This window comes from Mustela putorius, unplaced genomic scaffold (assembly GCF_011764305.1).
Source record: "Mustela putorius furo isolate JIRA1106 unplaced genomic scaffold, ASM1176430v1.1 tig00537227_pilon_pilon_pilon, whole genome shotgun sequence".
NCBI classification, from domain to species: Eukaryota; Metazoa; Chordata; class Mammalia; order Carnivora; family Mustelidae; genus Mustela; species Mustela putorius.
Genome location: NW_025422368.1, coordinates 23,312,324 through 23,337,753, shown reverse-complemented (window position 1 = coordinate 23,337,753; position 25,430 = coordinate 23,312,324). Strand labels below are relative to the sequence as shown.

The 25,430-nt window shown below is 39.0% G+C and overlaps 1 protein-coding gene across 1 annotated transcript in view; it reads left to right on the top strand.

The window, feature by feature from the left end:
- The window catches only part of ITPR2 (inositol 1,4,5-trisphosphate receptor type 2), a 502,669-nt gene that overhangs the window by 73,240 nt on the left and 403,999 nt on the right, over window positions 1-25,430 (top strand). The window contains exons 3-5 of the mRNA XM_004776400.3: window positions 19,176-19,291; window positions 20,100-20,186; window positions 22,168-22,326. Coding sequence (XP_004776457.1) covers window positions 19,176-19,291; window positions 20,100-20,186; window positions 22,168-22,326 — 362 coding nt within the window. The remainder of the gene's footprint in view (window positions 1-19,175; window positions 19,292-20,099; window positions 20,187-22,167; window positions 22,327-25,430) is intronic.

Below are 25,430 nucleotides of genomic sequence, written 5' to 3'. Positions count from 1 at the left end.
AACCACTTTCTTAATAAGGCCAAGTAGAGGGTAAGACACTCAAGAAAGAGCGGGTTTCTTCTTGCTTTATTGGTTTCTTTTATTTTTATATGCATATCACAAAGAGGATCCAGTAGATTGTTGGCTCCTAGGACTGTGTTCTGTGTCAAAATAATTAATGCTTATGACAAAAATTATAGATCGTACCCAAGGTTGTGGGATTTAATTCGACATCCATGGATTAATGGAACTGACTGCATTCATTTCTAGTACTCAGTTATTCATGTGTGTGTTCATTCATTTAGCGCACATCCTCTGAGTGCCTGCTCAGTGCCAGACATCCATCGGGTTGTGCTGTGCTGTGTAGGAAACTGAAGCAAGGTAGCAGAGTGTGGCTTGGAAAGGGGTTGTTATTTTTGCAGTGCCCATGCTGGTCTCACTGATGTTTGAGCAGAGGATGAATAGGAGAGAGGGTTAATTCTGCAAAAATCTTGGGGAAAAAGCAAAGGCGGACAAGAGCATCCAGGTCAGAGGCCCTGAGGTAGAGGTGTCCTGCGGTAAATGCCAGGAACAGCTTGCAGGCGGGGTGGCTGGGGTAAGCTAGTGAGTGGCCCGAGGGTAGCAAATGGAGTCAGGAAGGTTGTTGGGGGTGGTGGGGGCAGAGAGCAGAAGCTGACTTCTTTGAGAAGAAGGTGACTGGATCTGGCTTGTGTGTTAATAGGCTTACTCTCTCTGCCACCCCTCTTCCCCCATCATATGGGGAGTTAACAGGCAGAGGACAGGGGTCAGGAGGATTTTGCCATATCAAGGGGAGAAACTCTGGCTATTTGAATTAGATTGATGAGTTGGTGAGAAATCAGATTCTAGGAAGGTCTTACAGGAATTTGATTGTTTTGGACTTGGGGTACAAGAGATGGGATGCATACTACGCCGGCTCTCCTGTTGATAATCAAGGTGACCCTTCACCATTGTGCCTGTGGGATTTACGTTGTTGCATGTGGAAGCAGTTCATCCTTTTTCATTATTTCTTTTTAGGATTCTGTTCTATGAACATACCACAATCTGTCCATTCTCTGATTGACGGTCTTTCGTGTTGTTTCCAGTGTGGAGGGCTTGGATGAACAATACTGCTAGGAACATTCTTTATGTGTCCTTTGGTGGGCAAAAGCAGTCCTTTCTCCTGGGTAGACACAGAGAAGTGGGGTTGCTACGTTGTTCTTTCTCTGACTTTCCACATCGCTTTGGTGTGCTTGCTAACGTTGCTGCAGGGCACTCCCTTGGCTTCTTGTGGACCTGCCCTAGGAGTTCTTCCCTCCCTGGGGCACACGTTTGGAACTGACTTTTCTTTTCTTTTCTTTTTTTGGCTTCCTGTAAAGCATCTTTTAACCATCCTCTCTTTCTTTATGCATTTTTGCTTCTCTTGATTAGCAAAGCAGAGTTCAGCTCATGCCTGCCTACAACTCACTGTTGGCAGCCTGGCAGCCCAAGATGATTTGCAATGGCACATTTTCTAGCGGGAGCAGCTGCTACAGGTTTTTGAGGGGCCTGGATTCTTTCCTCTCAGGGTGCAATAAAAGCTGTTGGCTCTGTAGAAGATGCACCTTTGGGGGCCACCTGGGTGGCTCAGTCCATTAAGTGTCTGACTCTTGATCTCAGCTCGTCTTGATCTCAGGGGGGGGTGAGTTCAAGCCTTGTGTTGGGTTCCAGACTGGGTGTGGAGCCTACATTAAAAAAAAGAGAGAGATAGAGAAAATGCACCTGTGAACATACATACTTTTTCTTAAAATTTTTCGTAAATTTTTTTGGGGCAATCTGTGGACCTCTAGGAATCCCACCAAATGGTGGATTCATGGTACCAGGATGAAGAATCTTCTCTATTTTGTAATGTCTTAAAAATGGGTCAGTATTGGGGCTCCTGGGTGGCTCAGTGGGTTAAGCCTCTACCTTTAGCTCAGGTCATGATCTCAGGGTCCTGGGATTGAGCCCCACATTGGGCTCTCTGCTCAGCAGGGAGCCTGTGTTCCTCTCTCTCTCTGCTTGCCTCTCTGCCTACTTGAGATATCTCTCTCTGTCAAACAAATAAATAAAACTTAAAAAGAAATGGGTCGTATTCTTCAGTGTGCCCCAACTCTTTAAGATCTGCTCTGAGCTGTCACTGTCAACAGATGTGGACAAAGGACCATGTATGCATAGATAGAAGACTGACTAATTCAGAAACTCTGACGTAGCTGGCCAAAGAGGTAAGAATTACTAGCACTTAGAAAAGTCATTGTAATTATTGTGGAATCCTTATTCTGTTCAGTTCTGCAACCATCTGAGAATTTTTCTAATTGTATCCTTCACCACTCTTGTTAAACTGCCTAACTAGAGATTAAAAGAAAGAAATTGCAGTTCAACTAGACCCTCCCAGGCCGAGAAGGCCTCGCCTTGGCCTCAGGGACAGCTGGCATGCGATGGGGAGGTACCCGCCTCCTGTTCCCTCCCTCACCAGGAACCTGCCCCTCCTCAGCCTGGGCGCGTTTCCTATTTTCTTAGTGGGTGAATAATTGGGTGCTGCTCCATCAGAGAGGTCATGGAAAAGAACGGGAAAGGGCTCAATGAAGCACACAATTAAACTGTCTGTAATCAGCTAGATCTTTTCCTTGGAAAATGAATGTGTTTTTGGTTTAAAAGTTACTGGTCTGACATATTTACAAAAGGAACAGGAAGGACGAAGGAAAGATCCCGTCTCCTTGTCTGCAGTGACCATTTCCACTCTGCGAGGGTAGCTGCCGCTCTTCGTAGTTTCTCTTCCCAGAGTTTTTAATCACGCATATGAAAGCTGGTATAGATTTGTTTGTTTTTCCTGGGCTGGAATCACATTGCACAGAATTATGGGGCCTGTGTCTTCCACTTTGCAGGGTAGCACAGATATGCTTTTGTGCGTGTGCTGCATTTGTCCTGGCTTACCTTCCCCTGATCTTGTTCATCTTTTTAAATGTGACTGTTTTCCTTTAGTTGTTTTTAGAGTAATGAGCTGGGACCCTCACTTTCAAAGATGACCAAAAAGGTTTTTTTTTTATACTTATGAACTCTTGGATTTTAGCCTATTCAATGTGCTTTTGTCCAAGTCAGCTGTTAATCTGGATGATTAGATAGTCTCACCTTTGTTCAGTATGAGCCTTTTCTTTGTTCTTTTTTTTTTTTTCCCCTTAAGATTTTATGTATTCGACAGAGAGAGACACAGCGAGAGAGGGAACACAAGCAAGGGGAGTGGGAGAGGGAGAAGCAGGCTCCCCGCCGGGACTCAATCCCAGGACTCTGGGATCATGACCTGAGCTGAAGGCAGATGGTTAACGACTGAGCCACCCAGCCACCCCCAGTGTGACCCTTTTCAAGTGTTGCTGATGTGACTCAGTGGTCTGAGCTGAATTCCTCACTTTCGCCTATGGCAAGGTGTTCTAGCCTATTCTCTTCCCTAAAATAAAATTAAATTTTGGAACAAGGCTCAATTTTATTTTGTGCTGTGTTTAGGAAAATTTGTCTCACAAGGTTTAACCAGATCTACCTGCTGCACCCCTGGGTGTGCCTTATCAGTCAATCACCAAATATTTTTGAAAGCTGCTGTGTGCAGGAGAGCCAGCTAAATCCTGTTATGTAGCAAACAAGTCACCCCAGTCTTCTTGCTCCCGTAACAAACTATAACCTGAACAACAAAAATGAGTCCTTATTATATCTTTAAAGTTTAACTTTTATCTTAAGAATATTTTTGGGAAACCACGGATCCATAGAAAGGTAAGCAATTGAAGACCATATGCAAATATAATAATTTTTTTTTCATATTTATTTTCTAGTAATTTACATACCATAAAATCTACTCATTTTAAGTGCTTAGTTGAATGAGTTTTGGTAAATGCATACAGTTGTGCAACCAACATTACAATCATACTTTCATGACCACAGAAAGTGTTTTCTCATCTTTGTAGTCATTTCTTGTCCTCACCCCATTTCTAGGCAACGATTGATCCTTTGGATGCTATAGTTTTGTCCAGTCTAGAATTTCCTGTGATTGGCATCCCATAATACATAGTCTTTTGTGTCTAGCTTCTTTCACTTAGTAAGATGTTTTTGAGACTCATATTAGTAGTAGTTCAGTCTTTTTTTTTTTTTTTTTTTTTTTTGAGTATTACATTAAGAGTTGAGTCCTACCCTCCCCTTTTGGACTATGATGAATAATGCTGATATGAACATTGCATACAAGACTTTCTGTGTACATATGTTTTAATTCTCCTTTGGAATGGGATTGATGGATTTTATACACACACACACACACACGCATGCACGCACACATATATATTTTAAGATTTTACTTGTTTATTTAGAGAGTTAGTGAGCTGGGGAGGGGCAGAGGGAGAGAGAAAGAATCTCAAGCAGACTCTGTGGGGGAGCTCAGAGTTGATGCAAGGCTTGATCTCACAACCCCCAAATCATGACCTGAGCTGAAACCAGGAATCCGATGCTCAACCAACTGAGCCACCTAGGTGTCCTGGGATTGCTGGATCATATATTAAGTATATGTTTAACTTTTCAAGCAATTACCAGCATATTTTTCTAAGTCTTTGAACCATTTTGCATTCAGACCATGATTGAGGATATGATCATATATATATATATCAATATGAAGGTTCGAATTGCTCTGTATCCTCGCCAACATATGATATTACCATCCTTTTTAATTGTAGAATTTCTAGCAGGTGTGTAGATATATATAATCAGAGTTTTAATTTGTATTCCCCTAATGAGCAAAGATATTGAGCATCTTTTCTTGTGCTTGTTGGCTTTTTATCTATCTATCTGTCTATATTTATATATCTTTCCTTTGTGGTTCCTTTGGGTTGTATGTGTTCCTTATTGTGGTATAAGGATACTGCCTATATTCTGAATCCAAGTCCTCTGTTAGATATATGTATATGTTTTGCTTTTGCAAGTTAATTTTAAGTTCAATTTTGATAAGAAAATGTCCAATTCATTTACATTTTTTTTGAAATACAAAATATATAATCTTATCCAAACAAAATCATAACATATTTTGGGCACAATTTTATGATCATGTGAGAGAACAAAAGAAAAAGAGTCAAGAGAAAGTTCAGAGAAGAGATAAAGGAAATACTGGGGAAAGAGCAAAATAAGAGAGTAAAAGGAAGACGTAAGTAGGAAAAAAGAAAGAATTAGATAAAATGAAAAAAGAGAGATGGAATGAGAGAGACCCCAAGAAACAGAGGAAGAGAACAGCATACACGTTTGAAATTATGGGGGAAAAAAGGAGAAATAGCTGTGAAAGGAGAAGACAAAAAAAAAAAAAATCCAGGGAGAAGAAAATGCCAGAACAACTGTTTCTTTTAGTTTCCTTGTCCTATATCCTGCATCTTCTACTGATGCTTCATCTTTCCATTTCTGACTTCTCACATCCAGCCTGCTTTCTGGAAGTCTCACTTTCCTTTCCACTTCCCAATTCTTCAATATTTTACTATTCTGACTTCCAGACATGCAAAACAGCTGGGTTGTCCTTTCCATCTTCAGAGTATAAAAGCACAGACTCTGTGGGCTCCTGGGTTACACAGTCCGTTAAGCGTCCGACTGTTGATTTCAGCTCAGATCATGATCTCAGGGTTCTAGGATCAAGCCCTGCATCAGGCTCTGCACTCAGCTCAAGAGTGCTGAGTTTCAGCATGAGTTTCCCTCTCCCCTTCTCTCTGTTCTCTCTCTCTGTCTCAAATAAATAAATAATATCTTAAGAAGAAAAAACCCGCTATATATTTTCCTCTCAGGACTGCCTTTGTTGTGTCCCACAGATTTTGAACCATTGTATTTTCATTATCATTTGTTTCCATGATTTTTTTCAATTCTTCTTTAATTTCCCGGTTGATCCATTCATTCTTTAGAAGGATGCTGTTTAGTCTCCATGTATTTTGGTTCTTTTCAAACTTCCTTTTGTGGTTGAGTTCTAGCTTTAGAGCATTGTGGTCTGAAAATATGCAGGGAATGATCCCAATCTTTTGATACCGGTTGAGTCCTGATTTAGGACTGAGGATGTGATCTATTCTGGAGAATGTTCCGTGTGCACTAGAGAAGAATGTGTATTCTGTTGCTTTGGGATGAAATGTTCTGAATATATCTGTGATGTCCATCTGGTCCAGTGTGTCGTTTAAGGCCTTTATTTCCTTGCTGATCTTTTGCTTGGATGATCTGTCCATTTTAGTGAGGGGAGTGTTAAAGTCCCCTACTATTATTGTATTATTGTTGATGTGTTTCTTTGATTTTGTTATTAATTGGTTTATATAGTTGGCTGCTCCCACGTTGGGGGCATAGATATTTAAAATTGTTAAATCTTCTTGTTGGACACACCCTTTGAGTATGATATAGTGTCCTTCCTCATCTCTTATTATAGTCTTTGGCTTAAAATCTAATTGATCTGATATAAGGATTGCCACTCCTGCTTTCTTCTGATGTCCATTAGCATGGTAAATTCTTTTCCACCCCCTCACTTTAAATCTGGAGGTGTCTTCGGGCTTAAAATGAGTTTCTTGGAGGCAACATATAGATGGGTTTTGTTTTTTATCCATTCTGATACCCTGTGTCTTTTGACAGGGGCATTTAGCCCATTAACATTCAGGGTAACTATTGAGAGATATGAATTTAGTGTCACTGTATTGCATGTAAGGTGACTGTTACTGTATATGGTCTCTGTTCCTTTCTGATCTACCACTTGTAGGCTCTCTCTTTGCTTAGAGGACCCCTTTCAAGATTTCCTGTAGAGCTGGTTTGGTGTTTGCAAATTCTTTCAGTTGTTGTTTGTCCTGGAAGCTTTTAATCTCTCCTTCTATTTTCAATGATAGCCTAGCTGGATATAGTATTCTGGGCTGCATGTTTTTCTCATTTAGTGCTCTGAAAATATCATGCCAGCTCTTTCTGGCCTGCCAGGTCTCTGTGGATAAGTCAGCTGCCCCACAGGCTCTGAACTTAGGTGTTTAGGTTTGAATCATACCTATGCTACTTGCTAACTGTGATGCTGGGCAAAACCTACCCTCCAGCTCCAGTTTCGCTGTCTGCAAAGTGGGAATGGCAGTGCTACCTGTCTCATGTTTTTCTGTGAGGATTAAAAAATTCATGTGAAGCTCTTATTATAGTGCTTGGTATGTATGTAGCACTCGGTTATTGAATGTTAGCTGCTAGTGAGGTGTGTGTGTGTGTGTGTGTGTGTGTGTGTGTGTATTGAGGGAGGAGGTGTTTCTTGGTTATCATTCCCTTTACTTTTGGTTCTTCATTCATCTTCTTTTATCCTGGCAGTATATTACCAAACTAAAATATTTATGTGACACAATATCAGAAGTATCATGCTTCCGGAACTCCCAGATAGAAACACAACTGTATTTGTTCATCTGGAATGTAAAGTTGGCAGTAATAATAAAGAGTATTTATATAGTGCTTTAACTTAGAACATTTTAACCTAGTACTGATGGATATTTAATAGACTTATAGAGTCCAGGGCTAGAATTTCCTCAGCTCTGTAATAGGGAGATGCCAAACCAAACCATGGGGTGATAAATACAGCTGAGGAAGGTGAGAAGTCTGAGCTTTTTATCAGTAAATACTGGACATGAGCTCTACCCTTTCCACACCAGTCACCTCTGCCACAATTGCCCTCATTAAATAGAAGGTCATATTTGCAAGGGGCTCCTTCCCAATACAAGATCCCCTTTTGTAGCATTTCTTAACTACCTCTGTCTGAACATTATTGTAGAAGTTTGCTTGCTTGTGATTAATTTGTATTTTTTGGATTTTTCCAATTGCTAGCCCGATTTTCTTCGTACTTATAAATACACTTACACACTTAGAAATTTTGCTTTAATCCTGGATCAATATGGAAAAAACATGTCTTCTATTATGTGTAGACTGTCACTTATAGAAAGTGAGATTATGCCTACTCTTCTTTTACTCTGTTAGACAACATTTCCTGGTTCCTACTCTTGTTCCTCAAATAACATGACTTCTATATTTTGCTTGCTTTCCCACTTGCCTAACTTTGGACCCAGGTAATTTGTTACACATTTTAAGTGGTGTGTATAAGTGAGCCTGATATTTTGTCTATGTATAATTGAGCCCAATGATCTGGATGCATTCCTACTTCCTCTGGTAGTGATCTCATTCTTCTGTTAGTGAGCCTAAAAGGGCTACATCAGCTTTCAGCTCTCACATCATTTACTATATTTGGAGTGATCGTATACTTTATCATCTAAGCCAGGACACTGAGAGTGAAAGGGAACACAGTTAATAATTAGGCTCAGGCAACAGGCATAAACCAGAGTTGTCCTGGGGAGGGATGTATGGCCATTGTAATTATATTAATTTTAATTAAGCCTCAGGTCTGGCTTTATTTATTTATGTATTTATTTATTTATAAAGATTTGTTGCTAATACCCCTTTGGTTCCCCTCTATCATGTAATTAAGTGGTTGAAGTTTTTTGAACATAAACCCAGAACTTTATATTTAGGTTTGTTTAAAATTTAATTATGTTAATGTTTGCCCTGTGGAGATTATAAAATCTAGATTTTTATCTGTCAAATTAGCTATTGCTTCCCAATCTGCGTCATCTGAAAATCTGATAAACAACTTTCCTGAATACCCTTCCCAGTCCTTGGTAATGAGAAAGGTGCCTTCCCAACACCCGCAGCACCTGTCCGCCCTCAATCTCAAGGAGATATCAGGCAGTAGGGGTCAACTGAGAGCCAAGAGCACAATTGTTCTCTTCTCATGTTCTCCTTTTAACAAGACAAAAGGGACCCTTAAACCTTGAGACCCTCAAACCTTCGGGAGCAGAAAGAAGAGATTCTAATGATTGCTTCTCAGGTATCTAGGCAGAAGTTTCCTTCTGCAGGTTCTGAGCATTTTCTATATACCAGATAATAGGTGCTGAATGTAGAGTTACATGCAAACATGTTAATTAATGCAAGATACCATCTGATAGATACGCGCTCCAGTAAAGAGTGGGGGTAAGAAGGAGGAAGACAGTTTTAACAGGGCATCTTCCTGTTCCATTGTAATTGCCTATGTAAAAATTTGATGCAACAGGGACGCCTGGGTGGCTCAGTTGGTTGAGCAGCTGCCTTCGGCTCGGGTCATGATCCCAGCGTCCTGGGATCGAGTCCCACATCGGGCTCCTTGCTCCCCAGGGAGCCTGCTTCTCCCTCTGACTTTGCCTTCCACTCTGTCTGCCTGTGCTCGCTCTCTCTCTCTCTGAGAAATAAATAAATAAATAATCTTAAAAAAAAATTTGATGCAACAATTAATAAAAGGATAGTTTTGGGGGGTTTCCAAAGTCATTCATAGAGAAAAAAAAAAAAAAGTTCCTTTGGTCCTCTCCTGTCCTCTCGACCACAGAATTTCTTTCAATCTCTCTCCTATTATGGCATATCTATTATAAATGTGGATCTTACACATTTGTACTAACTTGTATAATATTTGTACTTTTATTCGTATTTATGTAATATGTGCAGATATAAATATAATACATTTGTATATATATAATATGTATGTTTTAAGTTTTTCAGTTCTGTTAACCATAGCTGGTACCCATGTGTAGTCCTTTAGAACAGAGACTTTCAAATACTTTTTAAAGCAACTGTCAGTAAGAGATACATTTTACATTGTAATCCAGCACACACACACACACACACACACACCCCAGAAACAAGTTTCTTGAAAGAGTACTTGCTAGTTGCAGTGTCCTCTATTTCCTTTCCTTCCCCTCCCCACTGCCTTCCCCCAACCCTTCATGTTCCATTCCATTTCAGTCCATTCCAAAGGGGCTAACTGAAGCCATATAAATTAATTTTAAACCTGGTTTGCACAATGACAGTTGGTAAAACACTGTTGTAAACTTATTTATTTTTTTGAAGATTTATTAATTTGAGAGAGAAGGGAGGCAGGAGGAGGGGCAGAGGGAGATCGAGAACCTCAAGCAGACTCCCCGCTGAGCACGTGGAGCCTGACCCTGGGCTAGATCTCATGACCCCAAGATCATGACCTGAGTGGAAATCAAGAGCCTGAGGCTTACATGATTGAGCTACCCAGGTGCCCCAAGTGTTTTCCCTTGACTCCTAAATTGTCTATAGTGATAGATACTTTAATCATGGTAGTAGTCAATAGAAAGCTAGTCTAACTTGGGCATAAATCAACAATGATAATGCTGATTAGGACTCTATGATCTTTTAAAAAATTATTTTTAGTTAATTAATTAATTTTTTATTGTGCTATGATAGTTCACCATACAGTATATCATTAGTTTTTGGTGTAGTGTTCCAAGATTCATTGTTTACATATTACACTCAGTGCTCCATGCAATACTGCCCTCCTTAATACCCACCACAAGGTTCACCCATCCCACCACCCTCCTCCCCTCTAAAAACCCTCAGTTTGTTTCTCAGAGTCCACAGTCTCTTGTGGTTCGTCTCCCCCTCTGATTTCCCGCTCTTCACTTATTCTTTCCTTCTCCTAATGTCTTCCACATTATTCCTTATGTTCCACAAGTAAGTGAAACCATCTGATAATTGACCTTTTCTGCTCAACTTATTTCACTCAGCATAATCTCCTCCAGTCCCATCCCTGTTGATAGAAAAGTTGTGTATTCATTCTTTTTGATGGCTGAGTAATATTCCATTGTGTATATGGACACATCTTCTTTATCCATTTGTCTATGGAAGGACATCTGTCTATGATCTTTTTTGTTCATATGGATACATTGCTGCCCACAAAATACCTAGTACAGTGAGCTGGTTTTGTTTGAGGTTTTCCATATGAGAATAGCAGTTAATTCTGTACCTAGATGATGAACAGCAAGCAATTCTTCAAACTAGATATTTCTATTACATAACTATATTGGCATAAAATAGCCCGTTAGACTTAAAAAGTTGTTTTTTTTTAATGCCTAGAGTTATAATTGCCATGCTAAAATTGATTAAAAAAGGGGAGCTATCTCTATAAAGTTAATTTATCTGTATTAACAGTTTAATTGTTCAGCTATTTGAAAGTTGTTACTTTTGAAGTAGAGGGTGTGATGCTCTAAAATTCTCTGCGCAAGTGCTTCTAGTTTGCTACTTCGCTGTTCTCTTAGGTCAGAGCTGCAGATACGTAGATACTCTTAAATATTTTTGGTCCTTATAGAAGTTCAGCATTTCTTGGAGTATGAAACCAGGGAAAGATAGACTGTCATATTGAGTGTTTTAATTTGAGAAATACAGAATGCCTTTGATTAAATTGTGGTGGGCTTTGGGGACAGATTGATGTGGATTAGGTCTAAAAACTAGTTTTGAGACTTTGGGATGAATCACTAAAATAGGCCAAGTTTCTCTTTCTTCATTCATAAAACTAACTTTTATCTTAAAAGATTTTTAGAATTAGGGGCGCCTGGGTGTCTCAGTCTTTAGGCATTGCCTTTGGCTTGTGTCATGATCCCAGGGTCCTGGGATCGAGTCCCACATCAGGCTCCCTGCTCAAGGGGGAAGTCTGCTTCTCCCGCTCCCACTCCCCCTGCTTGTGTTTCCCTCTCTCGCTGTGTTTCTCTCTGTCAAATAAAAAAATAAAATATTTCTCAAAGAAAAAAAAAAGTTTTTTAGAATTAAATGAGGGAATGTATGTGGTAACCATTGATATATAAGAGACACCATAGTATATTATAAACATAAATAAGAATATAAATAAAAATATAGAACATATTATATAAAAACTATTATATATGTGTATCTATATTTTAGGTATATATATACATACAAAGCATTTATGTATGTATAAATTCACTTCTGTTTGTTTTTTTTTCCAAACTTGGTATTTGTGTAATTGGGTTCAGAAACTTGCATTTAGGGGCACCTAGGTGGTTCGGTCAGTTGAGTGTCTGCCTTCGGCACAGACTGTGATCTTAGGGTTCTGAGATGGGGCCCCATGTCGGGCTCCACGCTTAACTGGGAGTCTGCTTCTCCCTCTCCCTCTGACTCCCCCTCACCTCGCAACTGCTCATGTTCTCTCTCTCTCTCAAATAAATAAATAAATAAATAAGATCTTTTTTTTTAAAAAAAAGAAAGGTAACTTGCATTTAGACTTCTGAATCAGTCTGTCTATGACATTCTTGATTATGACACTTTGAGAATGGGATAATTGATTGCAAAATTATACATTATGATTTTCTGATAAATATTCCACTTATCTGTCGTATAATGGTTTGTCTAATGCTCAAGTTTAAAGCTTGACTAGAATGAAAATTAGCATTGATGCATTTGAATTTTATTTTTCTCTGTACTCCCAATGAAGCATAATAAATTTCCATTTACTTTTGAGTATTTACCCATTAATGTATGAATGAGGTGATTAATGTTTTTGAGACTAAGATTTTTGTAACATATTGATGCTTTAAAAGATTTATTTAATTACATATGCCTATATGGCATATTTACCATGAAAAACTATTCATTAGTTTCTCTTCTTTTCATTTTTTAAATTAGTTTCTTTTGAGGTATTATTGTAGAGATGTGTGTGTGTGTGTATACACACACACACACAAACACATTGCAAGACTGTGGTAGCATGGAAACTGAGGCACATCTCACTCTCTGACCAGTTTTTTTTTTCCCACTGCATATACTTGCTAAATACATTAATAACTGCTTTAATAAATTCTTTAACAAGTCAATGTTTAATTGGCTAAAATCTCATATACTGTGAGGAAGTATTCTTCGTATTTGGCAATAAAAATGGAATTTTGTGAGGAGATCATGCTGTGGTAATCAAACCAAAGATGAGCTCAGGATGTGAGATAGATGCTGTTTTCACATATTTAGGGCCGTGGTATAGAAGTCAGATTAGATTTGTTCTAACTGGCCTCAAGGTGTCCATGTACAATTTTAATAGCTTTTCAAGTGGTACAGATTTTGCCTTTGTATGACACACTTGCTCCCAGATGGTGTCATCCCAAGGTGACAGAACACTGAGTTGGGTTCAGATGATCTCAGTTCAAATTCCAGCTGGATTCCTTACCAATGGTGTGGTCTTAAGAAAAGCCTCCATTTCCTTCTCTGGGATGGGGGGGAAATAATCCTGATTACCTCTCAGGGTCTCTTGACTATCCATGTATAGTACTCTTGGTGTTATATAAAGTGTTCCAGGGTAGTAAACTGGAATGAGCAAACCTAGTGTGGTCTGACCATCCCTACTACCATGAGGCCAGACTGTCCCCTGTGAAGGCATTCAAGCACCCTCTGTGTGGTTGAACTTGTTCATATTGACAATTTACTTTGATCTAGAGGTTCTATCATGAACAACCTAGGCAGCTCATTCTGAATTTTTACTTCTTTATCTCAAAGAAGGAAAAGATTAGATTTTATCTGAAGCCCCTTGGAGTTTGAACATTTTAGCCATCTAGGAGTCTGTAACTACAAAAGGCTATTTCTTTCTCTCTTTAGTAGTAAAATAACTGACTTTTGCCTAGAGGAAGTTATCCTGCATCTTCCTGGTTGTCCACCCAGGGACTTTGATAAACTTTAATGTCTGATAATCCCTGTAATAAATTTTCTTTGGCCTTTGTAAAATTCTAGAGAACTTTTTCACTCTTACACCCTCTCTATCCTTGCCTTAGGCTATGACCCAGGGAGGTAGAGGTTTCCTTTGAGATTTCCATGCCTAAGCGAAACAAAACACACTCTTTTTAAAAATACACTCTAAACATAAAGAGTTTTTAATACAAACACAGTATTTAAGGGTGCTTTCTTAGAGAAACTAAAAGACAAAAGAGAGCTACAGTTACATTTTCAGTTAATGAATGTGTTACCTGTCTTCTGACCAACTCTGAATTCTAATTACTAGTGTCGGATGGCCCCTTGTGTGCCTGTCCCTTACCCTAGGGAGAGTTTTCTTACTACTTTCCATTTTATCATTGGGAAGGTTCCATAATATTCATTGAATGCTGCTGCGTCCTGTTTATGTCATAAAGAGAAAAAGGAAGGCTCCAGACGCCCTCTCTCTCCACCTTTCTCCACGTGGAAATAATCAAGCCCTTGGCAACCATGTTCCTTGTAATCAGTATGAGGTAATTTTATAGGCTACCATGAAAGAGCCATTTGTTGAATGCCTGCTTTGTGACAGGCATTTGCTGATGGTTTAATGTCTTGTGTCATTTAAATTTGACAACATCTTTAGGAGGGTAGAGAAATGAAAGTTTTCTTTCCACCATTACCAAAGGAAGTTGTTGGCCATTACATAATTTTGCATCTAGTAGTCCAAATGGGGTCCTATAGACAGTTTCTAGGGATGTAGAAACTGCCTTAGATGCAAAGGTGTAGTACAGATACAAAGCAAAACATTTCAGAACTATTTAGATAGGTGTTGTTAAATGGAGGTTTAGACTGGTTTCCTACCAGATTTACATGGAATCATGTGGAAAAGGTAGTTCTTCGGAATGCACATTGTATGCTCTATACTGTTTGAATGGCTTTCATATTTCTTTTCTCCACTAGCATTTAGAAGCAGGCAAAAAATGCTACTGATTCTATCAGTTTAAAGTGAACACTTTTGGGAGGCTTACTTTCCTTCCAGAGTAGTTAAAAAAAAGGTTTTAATTCTAAGGCATTGTTCTTATAATATTGTCTAGCTGAATATATCATGTTTTATAGGATTACTCACATTTCCTGAGCTGCTGTAATTCTGCACAATTATTGACCTTAGGTCTTCAGGTTAAGCTTTTTAAAAAATTTAACTCAAGTTACTTCCTTTAATTTGTGCTTTTTTAGTGTTGGCTCTATGAGGCAAAACTTTCCTTTAAAAAAATTTTTTTTTGAGTCTTGAAATGCTGAAGAGAATGTTGTTACTGAACTAACAAAAGACACTGGGTTGCTTTCTGATTGGAAAACCTTTGTCTTTTTTTAAAAATTAACTTTTTTTTTTTCTAAAAAAGATTTTATTTATTTATTTGACAGGAGAAGAGAGATAGCAAGAGAGAGCAGAAGCAGGGGGAGCAACAGGCAGAGGGAGAGGGAGAAGCACACTCCCTCCTGGGAGCCCATTGTGTGGTTTGATCCTAGGATCCTGGGTTCATGATATGAGCCGAAGGCAGAGACTTAACTGGCTGAGCCACCCAGGTGCCCCAGAAAGCCTTTTTCTTATATACCTTTGAATTTAGAGAAAGAGCAGACCAACAAATACTAGAGGGCAGGGTGAGAGAGTATAGCTCTGAAAGAGTGGGATTTCTACTTGGGGGTGGTGGTGAATGTGGGATGTTTTGGGAGGGGGTGAATGTGGGACGTTTCCACCTGTGCTGGTGTGAGGGATTGTGTCTGCATATGTTAAAGGTAATAGAGATTGCCTCCTCTGCTCACTGCCATGCTGTTTTGGGAAATTTTAGAATTTTATACTATCACACACTGTGGCATCTTAAACCACAGTGAACACCTTGTTGTGAATTGAGCGTTTTTGGTTTGTGTTCAGGTTCAACCCGAGAAATCTGCTTCTTGTTGCTCTTTGCTGGGAGCTCTGTAAGGATTCGGTCATTTCTTAATCTTTGGGGAGCAATTGCTGAATGAATGAAGCAATATTAATAATAATATCTTACATTGATAATAAGGTTTTCAAGTTCACAGAGTACTTTCACAAGATTTTCTTTCTGCGAATCTCAGCAGTCCTGTGAACGAGGCGTGGCAGGTATTAACACCTTAATTATGCAATAAATTGAGAATCAGACAAGATATGTGACTCGCCCAAGACCAGTAGATCTTTTTTATGTTTTCTCAAAAAGGAAGAGAGACTTAAACACACACACATACACACCCCCGTCACCATCACCACCATCAACAAGAAAAGCATTTTTACGGACATCTGTGTATGCTCCACATTCTTTCCCATCAACCAAAATAGTCCCTTGATACTAGTTCCCACACAGAAACGGACCCGTTCTTTATTTACTGTAGCGGGGAATGAGATGCGGCCAGTGGGGGGCTGCTGAGCATGACCAGGGAACCAGGGCCCTGACGATGGAAAAGCTTTTGAAATCCGAGGCTTTGCATCTCAGACACCGTGGACGAAAGCTTGTTCATCTGGCCATCTTCACCCTCCTTTCTTCTCGCTTCTCCCCACAGCACATCTCACTGGTTATTCAGCCTGTTGACTCTGCTTTTTTCTTAGAAGTCTATGGCTAGCCCCCGACGACTGGACAGCCCACATTCAGATGCTCGCTGTCCCCCAGCATGCCGGCAGAGGGCTTCCTGCGGGTCCCCTTGACTTTCCTTCACATCCTCTTTCACACACTGAAGAGCATCAAGTTCTTTAAGAGTTCGACATTTCCAGGAAATGCAGTCCCTTCTCCTAATCTAGCACATAGTGCTCTACAGATCCCGACTTTGGGCAGCCACTCCATTCTCAATTCATAGCCTAGGCTGTAGTTTCCTATATGGCTGACAGGTCCCTTGGCAGTCTCCTCTGCCTTTGTACCTGCCATCGGCTCTGTGTGGCATGCCCCTCCTCCCCTGTGTGCATTTGAACCCCCTTGGCAATGTGCTGAGTTAATGTTGGTTCGTTCAAACTTGGTTTGTGTCTTCATTGGGTGGACTATTCTGACCTCCCCTGGTGAAGTGGGCGACATGCATCTTTGTGTCCTGTGGTACCTTCTGAAGAGCCCCAGCGTGAAACTTCCAACACTGTCTCATCCACAAGACTGTGAACTTTTGGGGGACAGGACCTGGTTCTTAGCACCTAGCAGCACAACCAGGCCATTCAGCATGGTTTGGCTGAATGTTTGGCATCACTTCACAATAAACTCAACCACAATGATCAGGACCGTGACGCTCCCAGTCTGCTTGCCAGCTACCCAAGGATACCACTAATTAGGAGGGTGACTGGGGTGATCTAGAAAAAATATTTTCTCCCTTAAAGGACCATTTCCTAATGAATTTAGTTAAGAATCTGAAGTAATGGAGGGACACATTTTTCTTTCTTTTCCTGGATGGATGAAGTCAGAAGTATAGGCTACAGGTCATGGAGTTCAGTTCAACTTGAATATGGAGCTGTGTTTTTGCTACACTTAGACAATGTAGAATTCAACTTCTGGCCTATACAGAACAGAATAGTCTCTCCCATTACATTAGGAGCATTCCTTTTGTGATATTCACAGCCTCTATATTGGTGTTAAAAAAATTTGTATATTTTCTTGGTAGTTACTGATATGTAGGAAATAATTTCTAGGGCTTATAAAATATATTGCCAAGGGAAACAGTTTTGAGGTCTAGTTATTAGGTTCTCACACACATGTGCCAAGTGGTGATACCTAAATCGTACTATAATTGTGATGGTCTCTCCGCCTACTTTCAGTGGGTGGAAGGTGTCTGTTTTCCCACTATGTATGAAATGTTTACTCCTCCAGTAGCTTTTAAGCCAGAAATGAATAGTTTTCTGTAGCCTGTATGTATATCAGGTGGGAGGACAATCAATAGAACTTGCTTATAAGTACAAGCTGTAGAAAGGGTCACTGCTTTTTCTGTGTTTTTAAATTTTCTTTGAAAGTGTATAGTCATATTTCTTGGTCATTTTATGCCATTTAGAACTGTAAGAGAGATTTGAAAAGAGATCAAGTCCATCACTTAATTTAGTAATTATTTTTTTAAAGATTTTGTTTATTTATTTGAAAGAGAGAGAGCCTGAGCCTGAGCAGGGGGAGGGTAGAGGGACAGAGAAAAGCAGGCTCCCCATTGAGCAGATAGCTCAATGTGGGGCTCCATCCCAGAACCCCAAGACCATGATGTGAACCAAAGGCAGATGCTTAACTAACCCAGCCACCCAGGTGCCCCAATTTTATAATTATTTTTAAAGAGAAAAGATTGAGTATATATAATATAGTCAAGAATGTAGTGAAATTGACTGAATTTTATTTTATTTTTAAAAAGATTTTATTTTTTTGAGAGCGAGTAAGAGAGAGCACAAGTGGGGTGAAGGCCAGAGAAAGAAGTAGACTCCCTGCTGATCAAGGAGCCCCATGCAGGGGCTTGATCCCAGGACTCTGGGATCATGACCTGAACTGAAGGCAGCCCCTTATCCAACTGAGCCACGAGGTGCCCCTCGAATTTTATTTTTGTGATACATATTTAAAAAGTGAGAATGACCCTAAATATTAACACATCAACCAAAATTAAGTATATCACATTAAGTTAATACAGTTTTTTTTGTGGAAAAAAAAAATGAAGATAATGTTGGGGTTTTCTGCATCCCTACTTCTTTATCATAGAATATTGAGAGTTAATCTTTATTCTGGTTTGTAGTCCATTTCACAAACATACAAAATCATTGTATGGAAGGATTGTTGGTAGTTACTGGAAGGATTCTTTCATCACATTTGTAACATCCTCATTAAAAAGAAAAAATATATTTGGCTTTTGACTTAGAGATAACACTCCCTGTATTATTCCACTGTGATGTCCCATCTTGATATTTAGTACAGATATATGGAAACTTGGGGAATGGGTGACCGAAATGCGATTTAATTAATTATTTATTTTTAAAAAGATTTATTTATTTATTTGAGAGAGAGTGAGCAAGCATGAGCGGGGAGAGGAGCAAGGGGAGAGGGAGAAAGAGAATCTCAAGCATCGCAAGGAGTCTGATGCGGGGCTCGATCTAATGACCCTGAGATCATGACTTGAGGTGAAATCAAGAGTCAGACAGTCAACCGACTGAGCCACCCAGGCACCTCTGAGATGTAATTGTTGTGATTGATTGTTTCTACTTTTTGCATTACATTGGCTGTCAAAGATACATACCATGAATAAATAATTAAATTTGCAGGGTGAGGTAAAGTAGTGAGAACCACTAATCTCATTCTATTCACTTCCTAAGACCAGGTACCTCATTGTCATTAAGAAGTACCTTATATATAATGTAATGATTATGTTGACTTGACTTTTTAATAAATTACACTAGCTATGTTAGCTTTTCAAAAACCTAAACTAATGAAGCAGAAGGTATTTTAGCAATCTAAATAATTATTTGGAATGGATGTTATGGGGGAGTTTGGGAGATGGGCTCGGTGTTCTTTCTACTCAGGGATTAAAGGTTCCAAGGGTAGGCTAAAAGGAAAATCTAAGAAATGCTGGTTGCCTTAGTTACAGTGTTTTTGTTTGTTGCTTTGTCATAGACTGCCTCTTTAAGGTGTGCCCTATGAACCGATATTCTGCCCAGAAACAATATTGGAAAGCTAAGCAAGCCAAACAGGGGAACCACACAGAGGCAGCCTTGCTGAAGAAATTACAGGTAAGGGCTAGTTTCCATTGGTCTGGCTTAGGCTAGACCCAGAACAGCAATAACAAACCAGCTATTTTGTATCTTAGTGATTTCACTCAATGCACAGAGATTTAGAATAGATGTAGCAACACATTGAAAGTGGAAGGGACTTTGAAGTCACAGGGTGTGATCCTCTCGTTTCCTGGCATGGAGCTAATACACTCCTGCTGCTAATTCTTAGGGTGTGCCAGACTAATTCGGAGATTCACATCAAACTGGAAACAATTCAGAATCTCTGTAGGAATCTCAAATCCAGTTATATTTTACTTGGCATAGTACTTAATTTTTTTCTTGAAAGACTAGAAAAAGAAATTGAAAGTCTGTTGCTTCTGGTTTGGGCTGAATGTAAATTTGATAGAACTTAAAATTTTGTGCTATTAAAATTCCTGTTACTTTCAGAACTGAAACTATTTTGAGTCTTTTGAAATTCACCTGCTATTTTTATATTATTTGGTTTGTCTGACAGTATTCCTTCTGAAATTAATTTTGTAAGACCAAAGAGCCTAGTACTTTTCTGACATTTTTAACCTAAAAGCATCCCAAGATATTTTTTGGCCACATTTCAGCATCAAATTGAGACCGTGATCATACTGTATTACAGTCATTTATTTAATGGTTGGTCCCTTATCCACAGTACCAAGAGTAAAGCAACCAGCCCATTTTATTCATGGTTATAGTCCTTGTTCCTAAAATAACCTGTTTTCTGTTGTTGTTGCTGTTAATTGTTGTACTCTGTTTACTATGTTTCCATGCTGAGTGTTTGATAATCATTTTACAGCATGCTGCAGAACTGGAACAAAAACAAAATGAATCAGAGAATAAGAAACTGTTGGGAGAAATTGTGAAATACAGTAATGTTATACAAGTAAGTCTGTTTACTCTCTCTTAAAAACGGTGACTATCTGATGGGTAATTTTCATTTGTATAGGCATGTCAAGCTGCATTAAAAGTTTGAGGATATAATAGTTCTTTCATGAAGATTACGGATATCATGATATTTTCAGTTGATGTTCAGCACAGTTTTCTCTATGTTTGTGAATGTGTCTGATGCATACACATAAGGAAGTGAATTATTCTGGATAATATGCACAGGTCATTATTACATCAAAAGGATGAAGATGGGGAAACATAATTTTTAAAGGTCTCTACTAAAATCTTCCTTTAGAATTGATGGGACTACCATGTAACACCTGAAGCTTTATTTTTCATTTTGTAGAGAGAAGAAAAGTTTCCTATTGTACTTCTATATGGAAACCATCCTTGAATTGTTATTAAACAAGTTATTTAACTGATTTATCTCAGGCTGCATCCCTCTCTTGTGCTTCTCTTAGATCTTTTAGCTTTTTACTTGCTTATTTGTTAATATGTGCCCCACCTTGTTCCAAAAAGAATGCAAGGCATTTTCAAAAATACATACCACATAAGATAAAATAGAAATAAATAAGGCAACTGGGTCAAAGGGAAAGAAAGGTGGTTCAGCGACTAAGGTGAAGTCAGGGGGGAGGCGTGTTTATAAAATCCATCTTGTAAAGTCTGCTCAGCTTTGCCTGGAAGTCTTATCCTTGCTGTAAGGGAAGCAGAGTATCCTACAGCACTCCCCTAGGAGGCCCTTGACATAGAACTGAGTCAAAGGTCTGGAAGCACAAATGTTGCCAGGAAAACCAGAGAAGTATTTCTCCAATGAGCTCTCATAAAGAGGACACTGTTTAATAGAGTCAATAACAGCCTTAACAACTTCCTTACAGTAAACACTACAATGAGGTGTTTCATAGAGCTGTTTTAAAACATAGTATCGCCCGATGTTTTGTTATTGGCCAGTGGCAGAATGGCAGCCCACAGGACCATCCAAGCAGCCCTCTCCTGGGACAAGATGAGAGCGCCTGGCTCTGTAGCAACCCGGATGTAGGACCTCATCTAATGGCAGATTATAGGACGCCAGTGGGTGGGTTGCATGTCCCTTGAGCAGTCCTCCATTAGTAGAGTTTTTCTTAACCAAATTTTGATTCATATGAAGTGCCAGCAAGTGTAGTCTTTTTTTTTTTTTTTGTCAGGAGGTGGAAGTGTAAATGTTTGGGTGGTCAGTTATGGACCAAACCACATGCCCTATCAAGGTAGATTCTGAAGGAGTAGGGTTGGGCCGTGAGGGTTTCGTTGGCTCGGAAGAGAATTTCTTTCTTATATTGTAAATATGAAAATGACCACTCTGTTTTGAAATGATTGTCATAATAGACAGGAAAGGTTATTTGTTTTAGCTTTCTTGCTTGGTGGAATAAAGTCTTGGGAAGGTTTTGTCCACAGGGTCCAAAAAGTCTGAGAAATGGTGTTTCCTCTGCTCATCTGAGAAGGGAGTAGGATCAGTGTCCTCCTGCAGGAATGATTTGGGATGCAAAGCCCGCCTCTTCACAGAGGAAGAAGTAGGGCTGCCCGTGGCAAGGATAGTTAATGACACTAAGAGGTTTGGTCCATTATTTAGCTTCTTGGTTATTTTTCTTAGTATATTCTGGTTTTGTGTCTGTGCAGGAATGGAGAGAATGAGATTTCAGGGCATTTCCTGGTCTCCTTTGGGAAGCCTGGTTTTATCCTATTATTTATCAGTAGATGAAAATTTTCGGAGATCTGCTCTGGTTTGATTTCTCCATGAGCCCTGTTCATTGTGGGCTGGAGGGGAAGAGGAACCTGAGAAAGTCAGCTTGGGAAGATGGCGAGTATAAAGCGAGAAAAGAGCACCTTTGTTTAACCTGCACTCGAAGCTATAGCATGTGGACACAAAATATATGTACAAATGCATACATGTAATTAACAGAGGACATGGAAGAATAAAGGCAGTTATATCTTTTCCCCCACAGCTGCTGCATATAAAAAGCAACAAGTATCTGACTGTCAACAAGAGATTACCTGCTTTACTGGAGAAGAATGCCATGCGTGTGTCCTTGGATGCTGCAGGAAATGAAGGGTCTTGGTTTTATATTCATCCCTTCTGGAAGCTGAGAAGTGAGGGTGACAATGTATGTAAAAATAAAATTAAGAGAGAAAGAATGTGTTCCTAAAGACAATAACTGTTAATAAGTGAGAGAATCCAGATAGCACAAAGGCACAAAGAGAGGACGTGTGATTTTCAATCAACACATTATTTTTATGGTAATCTCTTTAATAGGCTAAAACTATTTATAGTGCAAATTGTGCTTGGGAATCATAAAAAGACAAAATTCAGGTTAATTAAAAAATCATCTTCCAGCTGGAATTCATGTGAAAGAATTTAAGTAATGTTGGGCGCCTGGGTGGCTCAGTGGGTTAAGCCGCTGCCTTCGGCTCAGGTCATGATCTCAGGGTCCTGGGATCGAGTCCCGCATCGGGCTCTCTGCTCAGCAGGGAGCCTGCTTCCTCCTCTCTCTGCCTGCCTCTCTGCTTACTTGTAATTTCTCTCTGTCAAATAAATAAATAAAATCTAAAAAAAAAAAAAAAAAAAAAAAAAAAAAAAAAAAAAGAATTTAAGTAATGTTAATATTGGCTGAACCTTTCAAAGGAGAGAGTTTGCTTCCTTTCCTAATCTGAAGGGAGCATGGTTGTAAGGAGAGAAAGCTATGCTTAGGAAATGTTGTTTATCCCTTTGAATTAATAGAGAGTAACAGTGACTTACGATGATATTTCATTTACTGGCTCTATCTTCAGCTATTTATGGTCTATACATCTTAAAGATGTATGAAGTATGAGGAGCTATATAGATGGGCACTTGCTTATTGATGACAATATTTAAAATATGTTTGGGAATACATATATGTTGTATCATGTAAATTTTAGTAGTTGCTCAAGCATTTCCCACTAGTTTATAGAGTAGGGAACATAAAAATTATGTGAAATGATTCAATAGGGTCAATTGTTGGATATTTTTGTTTGTAATAAAGTAGCTAGTGACAATTCCTAGCACATGAGAAATGCTCAATAAATACTGAATAACTTTTGTAAGTAGAATACCTTACAAGTATTGGGTCAGGTGTCAAGAAAAAGAGTTGAGATTTAAAAAAACTTAACCTTATACATTCAAAGCAATATAAAAATATAATTATTCTGATGGGTTTCTTAATACTTGGATTACATTTCAAATATGTTTTGGATATTTCTTGTCCTAGAAATACCCTCTTTTATAGTGAATCTCTATTTTCAGTGAATTTTGAAATACAAATTCAATTCCACAGGATGCAAGCTTCATGGTTTAATTTGGTTAATAAATGATCTGATGATATCTTCCTTAGGTAAGGTTTGGGAGATGCATGGCATGCAGGAATGTAAGGCACCTTAAGTCTTGTGTTGGATTCCTTAAAAAAAAAAAAAAAGTCCTACTTGTTTATTTTTTGGCATCAAGTGATGTGTGCTCTGAGCATGATCTATATGTTAATTTCAGTAGGTAGTTAATTACAATCAACTCTCAATTATTTAGGGACTGATTATGCAGTTTAAGAACACCCCATGTCTTCTGGTGCCCTTTCTTGGAAATGATTGGATAAATTAGGGCCTTTCAATTAGCTGTGGATTTTATAAATTCATTCTATTTGTTTATTTATTTATATATTCTAGTCCTTTCTTGTTCCCAAAGGCCTTTATAGGATCCACTGAGAGTTGAATGTAATGAACTATTTCAAATAATTAGTTGTACTGGGGTGGGGGGAACCTCCTACTCAAGCATTCCGTCTTGGTAAAATGGACAGTGTAATTGTGAAGTGCAATATAGAAACCCTCCTTCTGTAGATGTTTTCATAAAGCATGGCTACAACAACCTTCCACATTGCTTTTTGCTGGAACAGCTCACTGTTGTCGCTCACCATTGTGTAGCTATTGTATGTGATTAAGATTGCTGTGAAAACATAAGCACACCCACATCCACCTGTTTGCCATACAAATAATTGTATTGTAGTGCTCCTTTTCTTCTCTAGGATTGGGTGGCATTCCCTAGCAATAAGTATCATTCTAAAATTCTAAAATGTATTTTATTGAGGGCAGTTGGAAATACTGTCACTTCATAACAAGTGATTTAATTACTACTCATTTTCTTGAAAAGCATATTAAGCTAGGAAAAGGAAATTGTAAGGTTCAAAGGATTTTTAAAATTACATGTTACTATTAAGCAATTAGTAAGTTGAGATTCAGGTTGTGAGTATCCAATAAGATGTTTAGTGACTGAAATGAAATGTTAAGAGAGAGGCTGATGATAGTTTGGGGAGAAAAATGCTCATAGCCTCAAAAATCTGTGGGTTCTACTATTTATAGAATGATGAGTTGGATAGTTTTTGGGGGAAAAATAGATTCAGGGATCCCTCAACATTTCGGCTGTAAGGAGGATCTTGTTTGCTGTTGTGTAGTTAGAAAGTCATTGGGGATAGCAGAGTACATAAATATTTCATTTTCATTTATTTTCCCATGATTGAGTGGTTAATTTTTCATTTTCAACTTTGATCTGAGAAGACATGAGTTTTTTTACCTTGAGAGTAGATTTTAAAAAGGAGAAGAGCCCAGATAGTCTTTCAGTGAAGAGAAAAATTCAACTCTTGGACAAAGAGCCTCTTCAAACAGCAAGTAGATTTTATAATTTTGCAAAACTGGATCTCTTAGAATTCTAGCGAAGGCAGGACTAGATCCCTGCTGCATTGGTTTCTACTGCAATGCCACGCCAAGTGTCACTTCCAAAGAAGGGTAGCTGCCAGTGGTATTATATTGCTCTGTATTTCCAGTAAAATCTCAGCTTGGATCTTCATGGCTGTTGCATAGAATCAACAGAAGTGCTTTTGGAATTGGAATTTTTTTAAAAAAGATTTTTTATTTTTTAAAGATTTTATTTATTTATTTGACAGACAGAGAGATCACAAGTAGGCAGAGAGGCAGGAGAGAGAGAGGAGGAAGCAGGCTCCCCGCTGAGCAGAGAGCCCGATGTGGGGCTCCATCCCAGGACCCTGAGATCATGACCTGAGCCGATGTCAGAGGCTTTAACCCACTAAGCCACCCAGGTGCCCCTTTAAAATATTTTTTTTATTTGTTTATTTGACCGACAGAAATCACAAGTAGGCAGAGGCAGGCAGAGAGAGAGAGGAAGAAGCAGACTCCCTGCTGAGCAGAGAGC